The 22,112-nt window shown below is 40.1% G+C and overlaps 2 protein-coding genes across 2 annotated transcripts in view; one reads left to right on the forward strand and one right to left on the reverse strand.

Annotated features, from left to right (window-relative positions):
* Positions 1–22,112, reverse strand: part of dock4b (dedicator of cytokinesis 4b) — a 203,359-nt gene that overhangs the window by 157,884 nt on the left and 23,363 nt on the right. The gene's annotated exons all lie outside the window — the stretch shown is intronic.
* ifrd1 (interferon-related developmental regulator 1) lies at positions 8,297–13,843 on the forward strand. Its single transcript, XM_015050135.1, has 12 exons — positions 8,297–8,554; positions 10,802–10,906; positions 11,430–11,511; positions 11,699–11,823; positions 11,907–12,064; positions 12,142–12,192; positions 12,281–12,459; positions 12,530–12,638; positions 12,746–12,880; positions 12,963–13,091; positions 13,521–13,616; positions 13,691–13,843. The coding sequence occupies exons 1-12, from the start codon at positions 8,524–8,526 to the stop codon at positions 13,775–13,777; spliced, it is 1,287 nt and encodes a 428-aa protein (XP_014905621.1). The 5' UTR covers positions 8,297–8,523; the 3' UTR covers positions 13,778–13,843.

A 22,112-nucleotide genomic window follows, 5' to 3' on the forward strand; every position in this document is an offset into this window, starting at 1 on the left:
GTGTAAATCAGAATCCATCCCGTCAAGGCTCTTGCAAGATTGTACCGCCTGAATACTGATTTAAAAAAGAAAAAAAAAAAAAAAAAAAACGAAACAGGTGGAATGACATGCATTATAAATGTGAATTTCAGTACATTTTGGGAATATCCATTTAGGGCCCTACTTGCTTCATGCCACTTATTGAAAATTGTATGTGCAGATATCATCCATCAATGTCTACTTATAATTTATGCTTAATAATTCAAACATGACGGCTTATATGTTGCCTTCCAGTGTCATTTAAATACAAAAGCTGGTGCGAGACAGTAAAGCGTTTATATTTGTAGTTGGAATTGCACTGGTGTTTTTGTGCACCAGTTTATTTATGATTGAAACATCAAAACTAAGGAAGTCACTGAACCAGAAATTGGAGTTGCATTGTTTGATTTATTCAGCTTCAGAGTAGTTCACGGTTTTTGTTTTTGTTTTGTTTTTTTGCCTGAGTAATCAACTTCTCCCTTTGCCAGCTTGCGCCTCCATCTTGTTCTCATCTGTTGCCATTTAGTCGATTTCTGCCAATCGAGAACAGATTACAGCACACCAGCCATAAACAATTCAAGCTCTATGATCCACTAAATTCCAACGGGTTTGAAATAGTAATTCAATCACACGTGCAAAACTTACCGACGGAGAAATCCGTTTTTTACAGTCGGCCCAGGCTGGTTTGGATGAGGTTTACTCCGTGAAAAATGAAATCCAAATTTGCACGTTCTACATTCTCTTGGTTTAGCTTTGTCGGAAAACAAAATTCAAAAGTATTTTCTCACGGTGCTGCATATCGATCGGTTCAGCAGAACGAACTACTTGAGTTCCAGTTCATCGCAGGTTTCCTCTCTACAGAGGTTTACGACTGACTGAACAGGAAAGCCAATGAGCGGATTCTACCTGAAAGCCATGATCCTCCACCAGCTCTCAGATATATATTCCTTGGGCTCAGGAGATTTTTTTTTTCCCCCTCCTTGCCCCTCTAATATAAGCCTTTGTACAGCCATAGGAAAACGATGATCGCCATACCAAGAGGCCGTGTTTAAATTAAAGAATTTAGCTCCATGGAGGACAAAATAAAAATCCCCCAGCAGCAGATTCAGAGTTTCTCATGGATTCTAATCATCAAGTGAAATGTCGACTGTAAAACCTATGCATGTTGTGTTTTTAGCTCCCTTTTTATACTACGCCTGTTGTAAATTTCACCACAAAATACTTCCTCTCTTCTTTCCACTCATTCATATTCCACATAGAATGAGCCATTTTGTCTTTTCTTCTAAAACCAATCAAAGCACTTATGCAAAAAAACAAAACAAAAAAAAAAAAAAGAACACACACAACACTTCCCCCACTTTTGTAGCTATACGGTTGCCAGGCAACACCATGAACATCTGCCCGCCTGCATCGTCGCAATCTTTTTGTGAGTGAAATTTAAACACTTCGGTCCTTTTCTTTTTTTTTTAAACCACCTACTTTCTCCTGTGTCTGCACCTCCAGGTTTCCCGATTTTACTCAACTCGGCCATTGCCGACTTGTACCGAACAATAAAAAACAATTCCAAACAGAGAAGTCTAAAAGGGGAACTGAGCATTTCATGGACACCAGATGACATTGTGGAGTTTCCCCAGCTGACTTCCTGGACGCAGTGTCTTGACAGGAAGTTGAGGCTGCGTCCCTGTTTGGGTCCTCTTTGAAGTCCTGCTCTTTATAGCCACATTTTCATGTCTCTGCCAAGATTTGTCTGAACTGTACTGGCAGGAGCGACACGTTTTGGTATTTCAGCTGCTGGAAGCCAGGTGACTAAAAAGAAAACGGGGGAAAAAAAAAAAAAAAAAAAAAAAAAAAAACAGCAAGCAAAGCATTTTAAACATAGAATTTGCTGGAAGGTTTAATTTGCCACCGAGTGTCTTTCCACTGTTAAATGGGCTTACAAAAGGTTTCTACTATTTCCTCAATACTAAATGTTTATGAATCTCAATCTTCAAAAAGCACAGTATGAGGTCGCCTAGTTAAAATCATTCCTTTTTTGAAACATTTACTGCTCTGCTTTCTTCAATTTACTTAAATAATGAATTTAAGAGTTCTTCATAGTGAAGCATGAATAGGCGTAGCTCCATTACAATTTACCAGCAAACTTCTTAATAGTACAGTTTTAATGATTTCGCCCACAGAATTTGCTATAGGACAATACAAGATACACTTTTCTGTCAAGCGGCAGTTTCACAACAGAACATTAATATGCTTTGAGGTAAATAAATTAAGTATTGCCAATGTGTGGTATCTTGTACTTCCTGTATCATACTTGAAGATGAAAGTAATAGAGAAAAGTTCCGTCTCCATCTTTCCGTCTTCAAAGCTTCATTGGTGAGTGATGATACAAAGGATCAAATTTAAATTTGTATGTTTTATCCAAGTTACACAAAAAAAAAAAAAAAAAGTCTGCGCCTTGATACACTAGTAATTGGACTTTCTTGTGAAGATCAGACTGTGATAGAACGGTGGTTGTTGCATAAAAGAGAGCAATAACTTACTCTTAATTGCCTCCTGGTTGAGTGCAATCACTTGACATTAATTAACCTTTAAATCAACTGTAAGTCTACAGGTCCACATGCTACTGTCTAACAACATCCATCCAACAGTGTTATAATTGGGGGGTTTTTCCTGTGTGAAAGTAGAATCTCCATTAAGATGTTTTTTATTATGTCCTTTTTACCGATAACACTAAATTTCACACTACATTTTAACACCTTCTGCAAATGTCAAATACTTGTACTAAGATGTTTGACAAAATATATATATGTAAATATGTCTAAAATTTATTTTCCACTGAGAGACTTTCCTTACAAACGAACTGGAACAAATTGAATTTTAATATTCTCCAGCTTATTAACCATTTGGGTTGATAGACAGATGGCATATGTTTTCGTGTGGGTATGCACCAGAGGCTCAAAGAGAACGGATGCACATGGTAAGACTGGTAGAGGGGTAGAAAACAACAATGAAGCACAGTCACCCAGTGTGCCAAGCCAGAGAGATTCCCCAACAGATCTGCCTGCTTTATTAGCCTGTGGGCATAATGTCTCCTCTCGAAGAAACCCCATTGTCTGGATGGCTGCTGCCAGCTCTCAAACACACAAACACACACAAATCAGTAGTCTTCATCACTGCCTGCAGAATGTGCTTTGGAAGTGTTTGATATCATTTTAATATTAGATGGGAGTTTTTATTTGTATTTTTTGCTGACCACTAACCAGTTGCATCAACTTTAACAGGAGTGGTTTCCAGAAATCTTCAAAGCTGGCTACCAGAACTCGCTTCCAAGTTACAGCTAGCCAACCCTTTTCTGTGCTGGTTTGCATACTGGAAGCAGAAGGGAAGAGTGGAACAAAGAGACAAATCTCCATAATGGAAGAAGGGCTTTTATAAGAGACGGAATTAGAAAAAATGCTGTCGACAAATTGAACGCATTTCACGCCTGGAGCTTTTTGAATATCTGTTTGCGGAAATCTGCAACATGGGATATTAAAGTGGCAATTCTTTCTGATTTTCCTCTTTTTCTTTTTTTTTGGAAAACTTTAGTCCTGAGTCCTGAGAAACACTAGGAAAGACAGGGGGAAAAAAAACCACTTACCTAACACGTACATAAGTTAAAATGGCCTAGTCAAAACCTAGACCTAAATACATTTGAGACTCCAAAGTCTTGAAAACTTATGTTCACAGCTGGTTTGACTTCAGATTTGTTTGAGCTTGTGCTATTTTACAAATAAATAAATAAAAAGGGTAAAAAGGACTCAGTCTCTACATCTGCAAATCACAGCGCTACTGGAAGTAAAAGTTGGTTCTAAGTATTAACTTTCTTGTTTTGTAGTTTTAGAATTCCCCGCAACATTGTTAATTTCACAATGTCTTCCCCAGTGCAACAAAGTTTGTCTGTAATGTAGCAAAATGTAAAAAGATTAGGGTGGTGTGCATTTCTGTGCACTCCCTGTAAATGGACAGTTTGAGTTTTTAGCATAAAACATGAATTACATTAAGATGGTTCTTAAAGGCTTAATAATAGTGCAAACAATTACACGTAGAAAAGTGGCTCCAACACTTTAAGAGGGATATCCAAGTTTGTTAGGATAGCCAAAGAGCCATTACCAGCCAGACACTTAGTGTTTTTAATCTGCTTAATCAGATGCCTAGGTGATAATGCCATTACCCTGTTTTTGCATTTGTGTGTGTTTGAGAGAGGGAGAGATAAAGAGAGAGAGAAAGCTTTTGGGCCTAAATGGATTTTTTTTTTCCCTCTCTCTAAATAATCTGATAAGTCTTATCTGGGGGTGCAAAATTCTTTCACGCAAATTACTGTCCTGGATCCTTCAGCAAATTTAGAGTATGGATTTGTTTTGTCCATGAAAGAGTCTCTCTCCAAAACAATAACAGAGGGCTAACAGCAAAGCGTCCACTCAACTATGGCCAGGTTTAACAAGTGATTCAACTCGTCATTAGATGTATGGCTTGTAAGCAAATCTGCAAACCGTTGGTCCGAAGCAGACGGCGTCTCAGTTGAGGTTTAAACTTGTGATAAAGTGCTACTGCAGGTATTTCTCTGTTTTTCTTACTTTCTTGTCCTGAACATGGAGTCAAGTTAATTTTCTATTCTGTTTTACTGTCTTTGATCAAGCAAAATCCATCCTATCGATTGCTCTGAGGGTGCGGCGCGCACCTCGGTGAAGCCCAGAACAAAGGCCCTTTTACCCCTCCATCCCTCTGGAGTCCTGTTAAAAGGTTAATGGATTGAGATTGAAGATGCAAAACACGAGGCAGCGAGAAAGAAAACACACACACACACACACACACACACACACAAAACGAGCTAAGATGAGAAGGTAATTACAGTGACGGGAGCGTAGCCTCGCTGTCTGATGAAGTGCTAAATCCTGTCAAAACAAAAAGTGAAATGAGGGGAAATAATAAGAGCTTCAGTGACTAGCAGTCTCTATTTAGGAGCGGGATGGGCAAATTAGATCTTTATTAACCAGCACTTTGCTGTTATTGTTATAGCGTTGGGGTGGGCGTTTGATAAACGCAAATATAAATGTGAAATTATATGAAGAGATTTCTGAAACTAATTTTATTGGGAAAATCATCCTCACAAAAAAAAACACATGGGTGCCTGTAACATTGGTTGTGGATAAACACCGCCGTGGCAAAGAGGGTTGTTGCTACGATAGTGGCTTTGAGAGCCGCTTAAAGTTTAGTTGATCAAGGTTTGCAAATTCTTGTAATATCCCAGAGCGTTTTCATCTGTTGGGGTCTGTATTTTTGGGTTAGTTCTGTACCTCCATTTCTTTCTTTTTGTGCCATTTCATTGTAGATCCGCTGTCTTTTTTTTTTTTTTTTTTGTACCATTGCCCTGCTGATGAGGTGAGGTCAAGCAACCTTCAGCTATCAGAATACTTTGATCAACTCAGTGACTGCAGGGTACTCAGGTTCTATGAGCCCCTGCAATCAGGGTTAAAGAGACAGTCTGTGAAGTTTGTGCTGATTTTTTTTTTGTGCTTTGGCTTTTGCCAAACCTTCCTGTAAGCATTATATATAGAATTCAGTCCAAAAGACCGTCTCTGAAGTCTTTATTTTGATGTTTCTTTCTCATGCCACCAAATTATTTTTTTTAGAAAGAGGAGTCATCCATCCAAGCATTTTTAATACTAGCTAAAAACCTTTATTATATAGCCTGTGCTAGTTGCGTCACTCTTTTGACGATCTACGCATTTTGAAAAAGTCAAAAATGCGCAACTTACTTTTTGTTTGCCCACTTTTACCTTGTTAAACAGTTCGTCTTTGAAAACCTCTATAAACATAATGCAGATATCGCTAAAAATGCCCACTTCCACAGACAGATTTTTACTTTCATACGGATTTTCAGTTCGCCATCGTTCGTCCTTAGGCCCACAAACATGTGGGCTTTGGTGTAAATTGGCTACTTGAAACAACACTCCACTTGACGGATGCATAATTTTAGAAACTACATATGGTTCCTTCGTAGGGTACTGCAAAACAAACACTGCTCATCAGTACTGCAAATGCTGCTAATCGTAAAAGATGAACTAAAGTAACCAAATGAGGGACTTTGATATCACTTTCCTTCAGGTCCTTTGCGATGTTTGAAGTAGATTACAGGGAGAGGGCACACTTTGACATTTCAAAGGAAACTGCTTGCAGTCTCGAAAAGATCACCTCTGCTCATCTTTGTTTAATGTTGTGTTCTCATCAACTTGCAGACACCATAATCATTCTTTATTTTATTTTTTTTAGCTCCCCTCTTGCTGCAACAGGCTTAACCCAGCCGGTTTCAGCACACATAGCTCCAGGCTATGTCATTTATGAATTATTTAATAGAGAAGCATCGCAAATGAAATTAATATTCAGACATTTTCTATCATCGCCCGTCAGCTCCGTGTCTCAATAGCCGCTCTCTGCAGGGAGTGATTTGTATTCCTGTGGCATCAGGTTGGCCAGAGCTTGTGCCCACAGATGCAACACGCAGGGCATGCTGAACAAGGCCCGAACCGAGCCGCTCCGTTTTCCCCATTGCTCCTACTTTGGTGATTTCTCCCTCTTTTCCCCTCCGACAACCCCTTCCTTCGCCTCGCCAGAACCGCATAAACGTGCCTTTAAATACAACATCTGCTCGTTTATTCCTCAGCACCAGACTATGTTTGATTCCACTTTTTTTCTTCTTTTTTTCCTCCTCTCCTCCCTCCTGTGTCATTTCATATTTGCATCGCACGCTCCATCCCATTAAACGTTTAAAGCCAGACACAGACCGAGCGGCAGTGAGCATCGTTCACTCACTTCATAAATTATGCATCATAAAAACATCTCAGAGAATCCCACTCGCTTCACTGCAGTGATAGCAGAGACGATGGCTCTTTGAATTTCAAACAGGATGGCACCCCCTAGTGTCAAAGTGGGTTAAGGTTCAAGTGTGGGAGTCCCAGAGAACTTCAATATTTTTAAGCAACGCTGGATGATTTTAATCAGTATGACACTAAGCAGCTTTTTTTTTTTTTTTTTTTTTGCATTTAAGCAAGAGTATTTCACAGAGCCCACCCAGTGTTGTATAATTTATTCTAAACCATGCATAAAATCTGGGATTTGCAGGTATTGGCGAGTGTGTTTCCCATTCGACATCACACTCTCCGCACACCATCACTGCACCCACTCAACACACCCCAGCTTCACACATTGGCTAATAAATTATTCAAGCTTGATGCTGCAACCAGAACAGCGCTTCTGTCCCTACACGGTGTGGCTCAAGGGCGTTAGAGTAGCCGCTGCTGCCGATGAGTGTGGTAATTCAGCGATGCACACTGAACAAAAAAAAAAAAAAAAGTGACTAACTGCTGAAGAAATGGTGACTCTGTTGTGCACTTCTGGAAACCGTTCTTGAATCTAATGCAAGGTGCATGAATAAAACAGTCAGATTTGGATTCTGCAAGCTACAGCACTTTATGGCTTTTTCCTCGGAGCTGGGAAGAACGCTGCTGACAGTCCAGCCATGGGAACAGCAGCAAGGAGGCTGCATCTCCAGTGAGGTTTTCCACCCGTCAACTGGCAAGCTATTTTTGTCCTGTCCTAGAACCTCCCTGAACCCCAAACACAAAGTCAAATAAATGATAAAGGTGTTGCGTGAACGAACCCTTTAACTTTGGCTTATCTACAAATAACCTCTGATTTTCTACTCACTTCAATTTACCTGTAAAATGCCAAATACTCCACTCCATTCCAGCCTCATTTATAAAGTACTTTAAAAACAACACAGTTGACCAAAGTGCTGTTCACCACAACCAGAAATAAAAACAAAGAATATAAATACAATAAATGTAAAAAACAATACTTCAATTTGAGTTAAAAGCCAGTGAAAGAAACACACACACACACACACATTGCAGTGCCATGTATTGCTTATTACATGATGCTACTAAGTAGCCACCAATGGTAATTGTCAAAGTTGCATCTCATTAAAATGTCTTTTTTAAACGGTTAAGTGTGTGTCCATGTACGTCTGTTAACAGTTAAGTGCCAATAGAAACTCTAAGGGGAATAAATATTGCGCTAAATCAGAAATGTTTTTTTTTTTTTTTTTTTTTGATAACCCTTTATAGCTTTATCTCCCTCCTGTCTCCACCAAAACAATAAACGGCACTGCGTCACGCGCAAGCACAAGCGATACTTCCCGGCCGTTCTCCTATTGGTCAGTGATGCCGGGAAAGCTCCTCGTGACATGTCTGCCGGTATAAAACCACAGAGCGGCCCTTCGGTCGAGAAGCACTGGTGTATTAGAGGAAAATGTATCGTCTCGGCCAACAGTCTATCTCCAAGATCGCCTTCGATTTCTTTTTATCCACTGTGCCACGGGAACGTTTTCACTTTGCTAGACAGTACAATAAAAGCTGGTCGTGTATTGGCTGATTTTTGATCAAATCTTTTATATTAAATTGCACGAAAATGCCAAGGAACAAGAAGAAGAACGGCAAAGGTGAGTAGCAGAGCGGCAGCTAGGCTGTGGCCTTGCGTCTGTGAGCAGTTTGTATGATGGGAATTGTAGTTCTTTTAGTCTTCCTTACGTATTGCGTGGAATTGTACGTGTTAACAATTGGAACTACAAACGTTGGAGCCCGGGCCTAGGTGCAAACAAAAGCTAGCTAAAATTTTCGACACAAAGCTTTGCTTTCTTCTAAAAACTTTTAAAGTATATGACTTTTTGCTAATCTTAGTTATAATGTTTACATTATTATGTTAGGCAAAACCTCTGTTTACACCGTGCTTAACAAGCTAGCATCAACAACTCCCTGACCCAAACACGTTGCTGCCGTCAATAAGATTTAATTAAAAGCGATTAGCACTTTTTAAAACCGGTAAATTATTTTTACGGTTTTATCAGTTGCGTATATGGCGTTTAGTGTAAACAAAAACAAGAGAAGTCCAGCTCTGTGAGCTAAAAGCTTGTCATTTCTATCTTATTAGATTGTTAGCCAGATTTGTTTTTACCGGTTCTTCATAAATACTTACTGACGTTACACACGTTTTTTATTAAATACTGTCTGTATTTTTTCCAATGTTATCGGTTCTGGTGGCGTAGCAGCTGGAGGAGGACATTTTGTCCTCCGTATAGCGGGCCAGCGAAGAGGCGCCGCCCGGTTCCCAGAAATCAGCTGTGGTGTGGGAAAAGCCCACGTCAACACACTGTAAACACATATTAACGTGTGACGTGATTAAGCTGATAATTTCTTTGAAAAATTATCAGCTAAAGTGCATTGTCTCGGCTTTGAACGTTTCCCTGGTACATCCGAGAAGCTTGCATTAGTAAAGCCAAACAAACATGTCCTCCTGAGGTGATTTCGGGTCACAGAGGAGCCTGTTGAGTCTGGTCTGGTCGGATTTCATTTTGGCTCCTACTTGCTGTCATTATGCTTCCCTAAATTCCTCACCTGTCCAAATGAGAGCCCTTCTCTAAAGGATAAAAGATTCTTAAGGTTTAAAGCATAACCCTACCCTACTTCAAAGTATAGACAATTTCACTCCTTGGTTTATTAAAGTATATATTTAATGTATCGTTTTGGCTATGTAATGACATTCTATTCTTATTTTTGGATTTATATTAAATATAAATGTTAAAAAGTTAAACAGCTTGTTGTGCAGGAGCTGCCTGCACGTTGTCATGCACTTTTCCCTAGATAGCCTTGCAATACACACACCTTGTCTGGCTCATACACACAACAGTTCTGAGGTATTTACAAAAGAGTACAGTGGGAAAAGACAATCTATTGCATGATTCAATTACTTTTTAAATGGTATCTTTATTTTTAACTGGAAAGCACAAATAGCTTGGACACGTCAAAAGCTAAAATCTCAACAGCACATGCTCTGTTTAATGGATGTTAGAATTGAGGGAAAAAAAAGTTTTTTATTGTAGCATTATGACATTGACAAACATGTAGTAATGTTGGTTATTTTTGTTCAAAAATATGTAATAAAATGTTGCTAAATTCAGGCATTTCGAAGTGTTCTTATTTCAGATAATGTTACACACTTTGCACTGAAAATGTGATCTGCTTGCAACTTTGCAAATGTAAGTTTTAAAGCAGCTTTAACTGAAAAGTCACAGGTGGTGTGAATTTGCTTTCCACTTCCATGTTTACTGCAACCGAAATACTTTCAAAAAGAGAAATGTGGCTTTTTCTAAGCTTGTTGCATTGTTCCAGTCTGCTGACTAGACGTGTGCAGAAACGCGCCTGGACACTGCTCTGCTATGCTGTTCTCCACACATCTAGAGCTTAGACCAACATTTAAAGTACATAGAAATAGTATGACTAAGTATTTCTGTTGATCACTTTGTGCCAATAACTGTACCAGATGACTTCAAGCTGTTGTCTCCGTATTTGGTCAAATGTGAACGCTTGGTTCTTTTCTCAGCTGCAGTTAGACTTTATTTATTTATTTATATTTGAGCTCGGTCTTCACGTTCAGTGGTCTGTTGAGCTGTCTTGACAACCTGCGTCTTTCCAATAGGCACACAGCTGTGTGAACTGCAGTCGGTTCACTCCCGACTACCTTTGCCTACATGGCACCTGCAGGATAAGCCGTCCAAAGAACACAGCTGATTAGATAACAGTGGCGTTTGCTGCAGTATCTGCATGATGCCTGACTTACATAAGGGAGAACAAAGCTCTTGTCGGGTTTTTTTTTTTTTTTTTCTAAACTGAAATAAATGTTTTGTTTTCAGGGGGCCAGCATGGAGCTGTGCAGCCTTTCAGTGATGAGGACGCCTCCATCGAGACACTCAGTCATTGCAGCAGCTTAAGTGACGTCACAAGTGTGGCAGATGAAGGTAGGCTCGTCTGTGTACAGCTCTCTGTTCTTCAGAATGATTGGCAATCCTGATAAAGGTGTGTATAAAACCCTGAAAATGTAACTTTCCGCTTGTTGTTTGGTTTTACCTGTGAGTATTTTTCTCCCTTTATCTCCACCCTCTGTGTGTGCATTGAACCTTTTAATTATCAGTCTGATTATAAACTAAAGCAATTTAAATTCTTGCAGCCATTTCCTATCTTAACACATCTGCTTTACTGGAATGCCGTTTTCTCTCATCTTTCCCAGTTTGAACAACATCTAGCAGAAAATTCCCTCTCTGCCGTCATTGTTATGCTCCAGAGATACAGCACACGTTGTGGATTACCATTTAAAGCAAAATGAGCTTCCAAATTATAGCTTGGGTTTCTGAAAAATTGTAATTATGAGATCACGCTCTTTATTTTGAGGGATGGCATGCGTCCTTTCAAAGGTGCCAATAAGCGCGGAAGCTTCTAAATGTTAGCTATGAATAATGTTACTATTTGTTTTGCTATTTTTAGGTGGAGAGGCAAGTGAGGACACCGCCCAGGAGGATTTCCAGTATAAGCTGAAGGGGTTTATAGACAGCACTGTGGATAAGAGGTTAAAGTCCTACTTTTAAAAAAAAAAATATATACATATATATTTTTTGTACATTTGAGTGAGAACAGGTGATCCAGGAATCCTTTATGGACTACAAAACACTCTGGACCAGTTTTATTTTATTAAACGATTACCTATGATTGTTGGATCATATCTTTTTTTCTTTATCTACATTCCTCTCGTTTAGTGCCAAGACGAGACAAGGGGCTCTGGACGGTCTCAAGACGGCAATGGCCACTCGGATCCTGTACGAGTTCATCTCGGAGCGAAGGATGACCATCACAGACAGCATTGAGCGTTGCCTCAAGAAAGGTATCGGCCTCGTTTCTACATCAGAGTCTCTTTGTTATCAAGCAGATGCACAGGAAGTTGACGGCTTCTCTTCCTGTTGCCAGGTAAAGGCGAGGAGCAGAGGGCGGCGGCGTCTTTAGCGTGCTTGCTGTGTATTCAGTTGGGATCGGGAATCGAGAGCGAGGAGGTGTTCAAGACTCTAAAGCCCATCTTCAAAAACATCCTGGCAGATGGGTCAGCTAACATCCAAGCGAGACAAGCTGTAAGTGCATCTTCCTTCCCGTCTAAAGATCTGAAATCTCAGAAATTCAACTAAAATCGGCATGTCTTTCTCAACAGGTGGCGACAAGTTTGGGGCTCTGTACGCTTGTTGCAGAGGATGACATCTTGGTGAGCAGCCCAATCACTCGTGATTTTATTTTCAAAGTAAAATGCACTCGCAAGTTCTAAATAATTTTTGCCCCCTCCTCTGCTTTAGGACGTGCAGGCGACCATGGAGTGCTTCGAGAGCCTGTTCACCCGGTCCTACGCCCGGGCGGATGGAACCTGTCCTTCCATCAGTCCGCAGATGAGCCAGCTGCACGTCAACGCCCTGCTGTCCTGGGCCCTGCTGCTCACCATCTGCTTGGCCAGTCAGCTCAAAGGCGTCCTGAAAACGTGAGAATCTGACCGGTGGTGTTAACGTCGGCTGTTCCGGTGCTGAAATGTTTGCTGGTTTGTTGCGCAGACACCTGCCCAGGCTGCAACGGCTGCTGGAGAGCGACGACGTCAACATGAGGATCGCTGCTGGGGAGACGATCGCTTTGCTCTTCGAGCTAGCCAGAGACATCGATTCTGTAAGTTCACATCTGGGTTTGTTTTCCACCACCATGTTTTGGACACTAAAAAGTTTGAGTTTCTGATTTCTCAAGTACTTTCTTTTTATTTTTTATTAAATATGCAGGAATTTGAGTTTGACGAGTGGGAGGAACTGTGCAATAAGCTGAACGCTTTAGCTACCGACTGCAACAAGCACCGAGCCAAGACCGACAAGAGGAAGCAGAGGTCTGTGTTCAGGGACGTACTAAAAGCTGTTGAGGTGAGTGTGAAGAAAGATTCATCAACACTCAAAAGGATGTCAGGTTGGCATGTGTGGCTGAAATATTTGAATTCATTTCCAGGAGGGGGACTTCCAATCGGAGACGATTCGCTTCGGAACAGAGCGCATGACCATCGACAGCTGGGTCAGAAAGAGGACCTATGATGCTTTCAGAGAGTTTGTGGGATCTGGGATGAACTACCACCTTCAGGTATTCAATTCTTTGTGTATTCAAAAGAATCCATTTGTATCATTTTAAATATTGTTGCCCCCTTACACTGCTTCCCACAAAAGTCCAGGACACCAAATTGCCTTCGAGAGTTTTTGTTAGATGAGGTTAAAATTAAACTTTCTGGCTTAGAGGGAAAATACTCATGGCAGCATCATGATAAAGAGAATGGTGAAAATGAATAAAGATGGCACATTGAGCTAAAGGAAACTTATTTAAGGTTTCAAAACTTAAAACTAAAGGCAGAAGTTCATCTTTCAGCAGAACCTTGCTCCTAATAATTCAACCAAAACTGGAGAGATGCACCACAACTCAAAAGAATTGCAGTGAAATGCGTTTCTACATGTCACACTTGACATGTAAATTATATTGAAACTTTCAGTTGTAATGTAAATGCATCCATTCCTCCAGGGCAATGAGTTCATCCGGGACGTGTTTGAACTGGGGCCGCCCATTTTGGTCGATTCAGCCACAATGAAGGCCATGAAAATCTCTCGCTTCGAAAGGGTAAACGCAACAACACGAGGTCTGGCTTGTCTATAAAATTCAACCAAGACTAATTCCAAAGGTTTCCGTTTCAGCATCTCCACAACTCTGCTGCCTTCAAGGCTCGGACCAAGGCCAGAAGCAAGTTCAGAGACAAGAGGGTGGATGTGGGAGAATTTTAAGATTTTTGTCGTTTTCACTATTTGTTGAATTTGTTTACTCTTTTAAGCCACTTTTAGGAGGAATTCTAAAAAAAAATACTGTGTTCTTTAGTGACCGTCCGTTCTGAAATTTGCATCAAATTCCCTCCATTTAGTGTTTTCTGCTAGCTGACATGTTTTAATTTATCAGTAAGACATCTTGTCATTAACTAGACAGTCGAGGATATTTAATATTTAAAATTGGATTTTGAACAGGCTGGTGGTGTACAGTTGAGTGTTTTTTGTCTTTTTGCTGTGTATTCATTTCTTCTTTTCCAGAATATTTTTGGTAACTTATGGACAATTTAACTTTAGTCTTGTACTGTAAAATTGGTATCTACATTAAAGTACAGACCTAAACCCTGAATTTATATTACTCCGCTAAATAAGTTGCCATTATTTATGTTACGTGAATAGTGTCTTTGGTAGTGGTTATATATTAAAGGGTAATGAAATAAACAAAAAAAAAATGAAAGTGTTTTTGTTATTCCTGGTGTTCTGTTGTGAAAAAAAAATCTAATCTAATCCTCTTGGACATGTTGCGTATGACCACTGTGTACACACAGGTCAGTTTTGTACATTAATTCACTCATATTTAAACTTTAAAGGTAAAAAAAGACACTTCTGATTTTTTTTTTTTTTACATTGAATTTTCAAAATAATTCATAATACCAAGTTAAAAGGTTTCATTTAAAAAGGAGTAATTACTAAAGACATGGTATATAGTATATGGTATAGACTTTTATTTCAACAATATGAGAAAACATTAAAAGGTGGTTTGACACTGGAAAAAAAAAATAATTTGTATGACTTTCTGATCACTCTCTTGACATTATAAAAGTTTACCATATTAGCCTTAAATTTGATTAATATACGTTTACCACTTACTGACAGGACTATATTAGTTAGGACCTTGATTTAATACAAATCCTCCCCACTTTGTACGGCCTCAGTAGATAAACATTATCATTTGATTAGATCGTCCCTCTCCAACATCCAGGCAGATGGAGAAGACGTGATAAATCTTAATGGACCATTGTTGTTATTCCGAGTTCGTCAGAGTCCCATTGCGAACAGGTGGAAAATAATGTTCAATCACAAGTGATAAATGAGGATCAAATGAGAAGAGAGCTGATAAGATTCCTGCAGTTAATTGATGATTAGCCTCATTTCCATTATTCACTCACCTGAATTTAGAAGAACTTTATCTGTCTGAAATGTGTTGCTGCTGGCACACAAAGAAAAACCATGAAAGTGATAGTGGCACATACTCCAAAAAGAAAAAAAAAGTCCCTTTTATCTGTTTTAAGTGAGAAAAATCATTGGAAACAACCCATAGAGTCGTAGTTAAGATGTCCAACCCCAAATCCAAAATGGCCGTAGCGAGCTTAAAACAAATAGAAAAATCTATAAATTGTTTAGACAGTTCTGACAACAGATCATCAAAACGAGGACACGCAACATAGCCTCACCAACAAAGATTGGTAAGCAGGCTAACTAGTGTTAGCTACACTTTTCCTAACCTTGGCTGCAGAGTCTGCACAACTGATTTATCGAGACATTGGGGGTGTGACAGTAAAATGAGCACAGCTATCATTTATGCGACTGTGAGCCATATTGGATTTGAAGCTGGGTTTATTGAGAAGCTGACCTCAAATCTAAAATGGCTCCTTCTAGTGAAAAACATTACAGCTTCAGAGCTCAATGGTCTAGTGGCCGGCAAACACATTGTTTGCAAATGTGTCACTAGAGTGTTTAAATGCTTAAAATGTGGAGAATTAGTCAGATTTTACTAAAAGGTACTGAAGCTATTAAAACCATTAAAGCACTGATAGCTTTAATGGTTTTAATAGCTTCAGTACCTTCTAGGTACTGAAGCTATTAAGTACCTAATTGCTTCAAAAAGCTAATGCTTACAAAAAAGCATTAGCTTTTTTGCAAGCATTAGTTTACAAAAAACAATCACTAATCTTCTAAGTGGGAAATCTCCATTAAATTCAGATCTCTGAAATATGACCTTACTGATACAGAGAGCAACAAAAATCACAGCGAGTCCCCGCCCCCAAAATGCAACAAGAACATTAATTTAGTGGAAGCATTTCAGCAGAAAAAAAAGAAGATTAAAAAAAAAAAAAGGCACCCGTTATCGCTATTGTCTTTTGCATGACCCAGCTGATGGCTGCTGATGAGTATTAGATGTGATTGTTATGGAAATGTTAATTGTGTTTCAGCTAATTGGCCTTTCAGGGAGCTGATTTAATTCCAAAGTCTGTTTTAATATCATAATCACATGAGTAAATGCGATCTAATGTGGCAGCGTGCCTGATCAACTGCGACCCGGTCTTTGCTATGGCTAGTTAGGCAATCCCATGTTCCCAGTCACTGTCAGCGAGAAGAGTCCGTTTGCATGCACAGCCCCTCCTGATGGATGCTTTTGAATAAAGGCATTTATTCCACTTGTGCGCTTCTGTAAGATCTCCATTTCCTGTCATCTAGCATGATCCCCCATCTTTCTTTGCTCAAGCCTGACATTGACAGCAGTGCTCCTCATACTTGCACTCCTCAGAAATTTTGAACTCGGATGTGCCATCACAAGAAAAAAAAAATAAATGGACTGAGAGATAGTCAGTACTTTGTCACTGAATGGATGCCGTGTGTTCTCTCCATCCCCAAGATGCCAAAGGGCTTGTTGTAGTGACTGATAAAAATGGCTGCTGCCTCCAGAGGCTGCATAAAAATGCAGCACATCAAGAAGATTATCCGTCCCGCTCTCTGTCACTTTCCGTTAGAGCCACACAGCGACTGCAGCAGCCAGGCTCGAGATTCCTCAACATGCTCTGTGCACTGGCTTTAGATAGCGGAAGCAAAGGAGATGACTTAAGTGTTGAAGGAAGAAAAACACCCCAAAAATGGGGTGCTTTGTTGTTCTTCCGTTTGGTCTCTAGAGGAAGAGGGGGGGAAGTCCTATACATCAGATCAGCTGTGGCATAATTAGACGGCTGCAGAGGCAGCGGAGATACTTTGATGAGAATCAGTGCAGCAGCAGGAACACGATAACCCCAGAGACAAGTGGTGTACGGGTTTCTGTTGGCTGTCTAGATGTGTTCACCATGCTGACAGCTTTTGCTTTACTCAAAGTAACTGCTATCTCAATGAAAAATGGTTTTACGGGTGTATATCTGCACATAAGTCTGTAACGAGACAAGCCGATGTCTGATTCTCTGACTGTAGATGCTCACAGTGTGATGCTTTATTACTGAATAATGACTCTATAAAATTATCGTTGCGACTCAAACGGCCCTTTAAATGTTTGTTATTCTATTGAATGACATATTCAAATGAGAAGGGAACATGGCAGCACAATAGTTTTCTATGGCAATAAAATGGAGAAGTATTCAGAGGCAGTCTTTTTTATATATTGGATGATTACGATGATGATTCTAGATGGGTGTTTGAGATTAGGTTTCAGAATAGGCATGAAAAATGGCTACTGAGCTAAAACTGTTGAGAAAAAACCCAAACTGTTTATATCCTGATGTGTTCCTTTCACGCACAGCTGTGCTTCTTCCTGCAGGAACTTGAGAAATGGCGGAGACATGTCATCCTGTGAAAGTTTTCAAGCCAATTTCAGTGCATTTTATTGGAATTTATTGCGATAGACCAACAGGAAAGTTGGGAAATGGAAGAACAAAGATACATTTTCAATTATTTAATTAAGTCAAAGTCAAAAGGGGGGGGGGGTTATATTTCCACAGCATGATGCTGCTGATTCTACGATTCTTAATGGGAATGATATTTCCATGGTAACCTGCCTTAGTTTCACTTTTTCCTATTGGCAACTTCAATTTTGTTCCCATTTGACCAAATAAACTCATTTCAGATTTTTTTTATTTGTGGGAAAACCGCACCACTGTGGCTACCTCTCACATATTATGTGCTCCTTTCATTCCGTCTTTCATGAAATCAAAATAAAACACTCAATATATTTTTTATTTTTTTAAATGGAATAAAACTCATTTAAGCCGAGTGTCCAGGATCATTAACTTCAGGTTTTCTTTTGCCACGAACATGAAAGAAGTATCCCTGCCTTTTGAAGCACACGGGTGTAATTTTAAACCTCCCCAGCTGGTGGCAGCTGTTTACCACTTAGAACATCATGTGTAGACACTCAAAACCACATTAAGCAATTATGTGTTTGCTGTGTAGAGCATAGCTAATAACACAGAGACTCATTCTGTTGGAAAATATAAAGTATGCCACTGAATCGCACAGGACTATAACAAAATAACCTCATAATCATTCTCAACCACTCAATAATAATAGGCTCAGATGGAAGTTCTAACTTTCCCTCAACCTACCCTTACCCTGCCTGCCTTACATGACTTGAGCGAGTTCAGAAAACATTTGCATTTATGCTCTGAAATAGACGGATGGCCTGCGCTCATTCAGCGAACAGCCTGTGCATCTCATTCATCTTGCGGCACAACAAAACGAAGCCCTATATCCTGCTGTGCGAAGCCGACACCATATGGAATGTGGTTGTAGACTTGAAATAAAGTCAAGCGAAACACATTTTGTCGTGCTGGGCACAGATGCATCGTAGCCCCCACACACTGCGTGACTCACAGCTACTGTACGCTCACACATGGACGTGCGATACGTACAAGCGAGCACGCTCAAACACAGCTCTACGGCAAAGCTCGTTCCCTCCTCCAGCGCCTCGAAAAGCTTTCCTCCCTCCCCGCCACACACCCCGCCTTCTTTTTGTGTCTCTCGCACACACTCGGACTCCCTTTTCCTCTGCGCGGCAGTGACAAGCGGAGACCCCTGTAAGGGATGACAACTGTTCGCCGGATGATGCCACAGAGAGGAGGCAAGAGGCCATGGTTAGGGTGGACGACACCGTCTCCATGTGTGGCAGCATTAGTCCCACACATGACAGATTAAGTGCAGGAAACCCGCTATTTGCATTTCTAGCTCTTAGAAACCCCATGTTTACAAAAAAACAAAAAACAAAAAACAACTAGCCTATAAATCTGGGTTAACACACACGTGACATTTGAAGCTGAGAAAAGCACATGCTGTTGCCCTCCTTCCAAAGCAATCACTCACAGCCTGAGTCACAGGCGGCACCCCAAAGTTGGAGGGTTTCTGTCCCCGTGTTCAGCTGTTACTAACCCCTTCTAATGCTTGCATGTGTAAATTTATCTGAAGTAGTAATTTAAAAATCTGTTTCAAGGACAAATGTCATATCTAAAATTAGTCAACGAACCACCAGTCATTTTTTCCAAGTCAAGTCTCAAATCTTCAAGGGGTTGGTTAAAAGTCAACTTAAGTGTTTCACCACAAGTCAGAGTAAAGACTTCTTTTGTTCGAAGGCAAAAAAATCTGAAAGATTTGTATTATTGAAATTTGGGAAGAATCAACGTGATTTTCTTGTTAACGCGTCTTAATCCCACACTTATGTTGGCCATTTTATAAAGTACCAAGTAGTACGTTGAAGGGTTTCCTTCTATTAAGTCTAAGCTGGGGGAGTTAATCAACATGTTCTGGATCTACAGAGATGTTGAAACGCATGCTAGACATAACAGAGAATGGGACACGGCAGCAGGAAGTAGGTTTAATTTGACGAGCAGGAAGCGCGTCAATGAGCTGCGTTTACCTTTAACATTGCTTGGTCTATATCTTCGACAAAACATGTCCACCAATACCAGGTTTGTAAGGACGGCAAGCATTATATGTTGTAATCCTTCAAAATCCAAGGTCCAGCTAGTTCTCCTGGTTTATCCCTCATTCAAAAGCATCAGCCCTGACTGGGTGCTAATAGAGAGGATACTGAGGGACAGGTACAACTTGCCACTGTAGAGGATACAATAGCTGCATGACTCCATTCTGCACTCTCATTGTCACTTGTATCCCAGTGGGGTGCCCAATCCCACTGATACTAGACTGGCAGTGTGCTTGTACTGTCAAATCCATTAGCAATCAGATCTGATATTTTAATCACTGCAGTCAAAAAAATCCTTCAACGTGTGCAGACTGATGTAATTTACACCACTTTTACATAAGCGTGTGTGATGAAATCATCTGCTGAACTTAAAATATGTGGCTAATCGCAAAATAACGTGACCGTCTCATAAGAAAAAGGAAAAAGTCGCTTCTGTTTTTTGTTATCGAATCGGCAGCACATGTTGCAATGCACCATCTCCATTTGAGGAAGAATTGTTTTTGCATTTTAATACATAAAACGGGAAATATTGTCATGTATTGCTAAAAGCAGTTGCCATCACAACGATTGGCTAATTCCAATGATTTTCTGACTTGCAAATACAAGGTGCTGGCTCATCTTAGGTCATCATTCGTACATCAGAGTTCTCAGATCAGAGCGTTGACTTCCTGGAAAAATTGAAGCTAAAAATAAAAATACTTAAGACATTGCAAAGCAGATCCATAAAATTATTATAACTGGGGAATAATAAAGAAATGTACAAAATAAAGGGGTTAAGCTTTTCACTTGTGAAATGCTGGCAATGATATGAAACTTATATATATATATATATATATCTTCTATCTTCAGCTGCAGTCACTGCCTTATTTTCCTCAAAGCCTCTTGCATGTTTGAATTTGAAGCACTACCTGCTTGTAAGCTTATCTATCTGCTTTGAACATGAGCACTGTGCTTACACTGTATTTTTCAACTTATTGACTCTACACAGCAGCTTTTCCCTGTTGCTGGGTCCAAATGGAAACCGGAGTTAAAAATCAATAGACAGGACATAAAAAAAAAAAATTTGATATTGATTTTAGTCTACTAAAATAAAAAGACAAAACAAACACTCATTTGGTTTCAATTTAGCTATATGGTTAGCGTTATCTGTAACATCAGCTGCACTATAAATCAATTTCTGTCTGATCCAACTTGAAAGAATTTTTCAAGATCGTTGTATTTATGCAGGCACACGCCCCTGTGTATATTAGCTCAGAGTCTCACGTGTTTTAGGGGACCGCAATAAGGAATTCATGAAGTCATCAATTAATCTGTCACTCATGGGGATGAAAGCAGCTCAGCAGCCCTGGTCTTGAGTGTAGACAGCAGATCGGAGCAGACGTGGCAGTCTGTGTGACATGCCAGGTCTCGCACGACACCCGAATACAGAGGAGGCGGATTTTTAAAAGGAATTTTCAGGAAGTGCACGTTTGCTGCATAAATACACACTTTACACTCCCACAGATGTTAGGACATCTTCACAAACACGCGCGCACACACTCGCACATCCCACTGTCGCTTGGCTGTGCTGGGGAAGCTGTTGCCAAGGCTCAGAACGAGTGAGTTGATTGGTCGCCTCTGCTCATCACTACAGGAACTCACCAGCTGGATTGGCTGGTTTCATAAAGGAAGCTTTTCTAGATGTTTTCTCACCTCCTTCTTTACCAACCACTGAATCTGTCATTACGCTCATTATTGCAACACACTGCGCACCGCTCTTTAATTTGCTCAGCTTCACTGTACTGTTTTTTCTCCCTCTTTTTAATTGCTTTTCTTTTTGTACCAGACAAGATAGTGTAAGGTTAATGAGGGGCATGGGAGGGGAGTGGGGGTGAGGTGAGTGCAGCTCTATCGGCATCATCATATGAATCCTGAGTCTGGCCCGAAATAATCGAAGCACATTTTTGATTCATATTCCTCTTACTTGCTTGGTTATTGAGTTAAAGCAGATGTATGATGAAATATAGTTGTATTGACTTGATTGAAAATCCTCTGTATCCCCTCCTTCCAACCTCCCACTAGTTGTCTGTGGTTTATATCTGTTGATAAGCAGCAATGACAAAATATGTCCTTGTCCCCAGGGTGAGCATGCTTGTGTATTCACATGACCGCAAGCATGTATGTGCATGAGTGTATTTGTGTGCCTGACGCCTGTGGCAGTGTGTGGCTGTGTGTGTGACAGTGCCTGGATGTATGTGCTGAATTAAACAAGGTCACTCAGAGCAAGGATGACTGCTCCAGCAGTCCTCTGATACACACACACACACACACACACACACACACACACACACACACACACAGAGACCATCTTTATGTACATGGATGGTATAGCTGTTTCAATCCTGCCTCACAAATGGATGAAAGGACATACCCTAAAAAAGATGAGTGTTTATGCAACTCTGTACATGGGTCATAATTGAGAAGTCGATGTACTTCAAAAATCAGGTTAGCTTTGCGAAGAAGAATGGATAAAAAAAAAAACCTACTATAATGCAGCAAATGAAATGTGCCACAAGATATGATTAAAAATATGTTTTTTTTTTATTTTTT

This window comes from Poecilia latipinna, unplaced genomic scaffold (assembly GCF_001443285.1).
Source record: "Poecilia latipinna isolate Pla-1442-1.1 unplaced genomic scaffold, P_latipinna-1.0 Scaffold976, whole genome shotgun sequence".
NCBI lineage: Eukaryota > Metazoa > Chordata > Actinopteri > Cyprinodontiformes > Poeciliidae > Poecilia > Poecilia latipinna.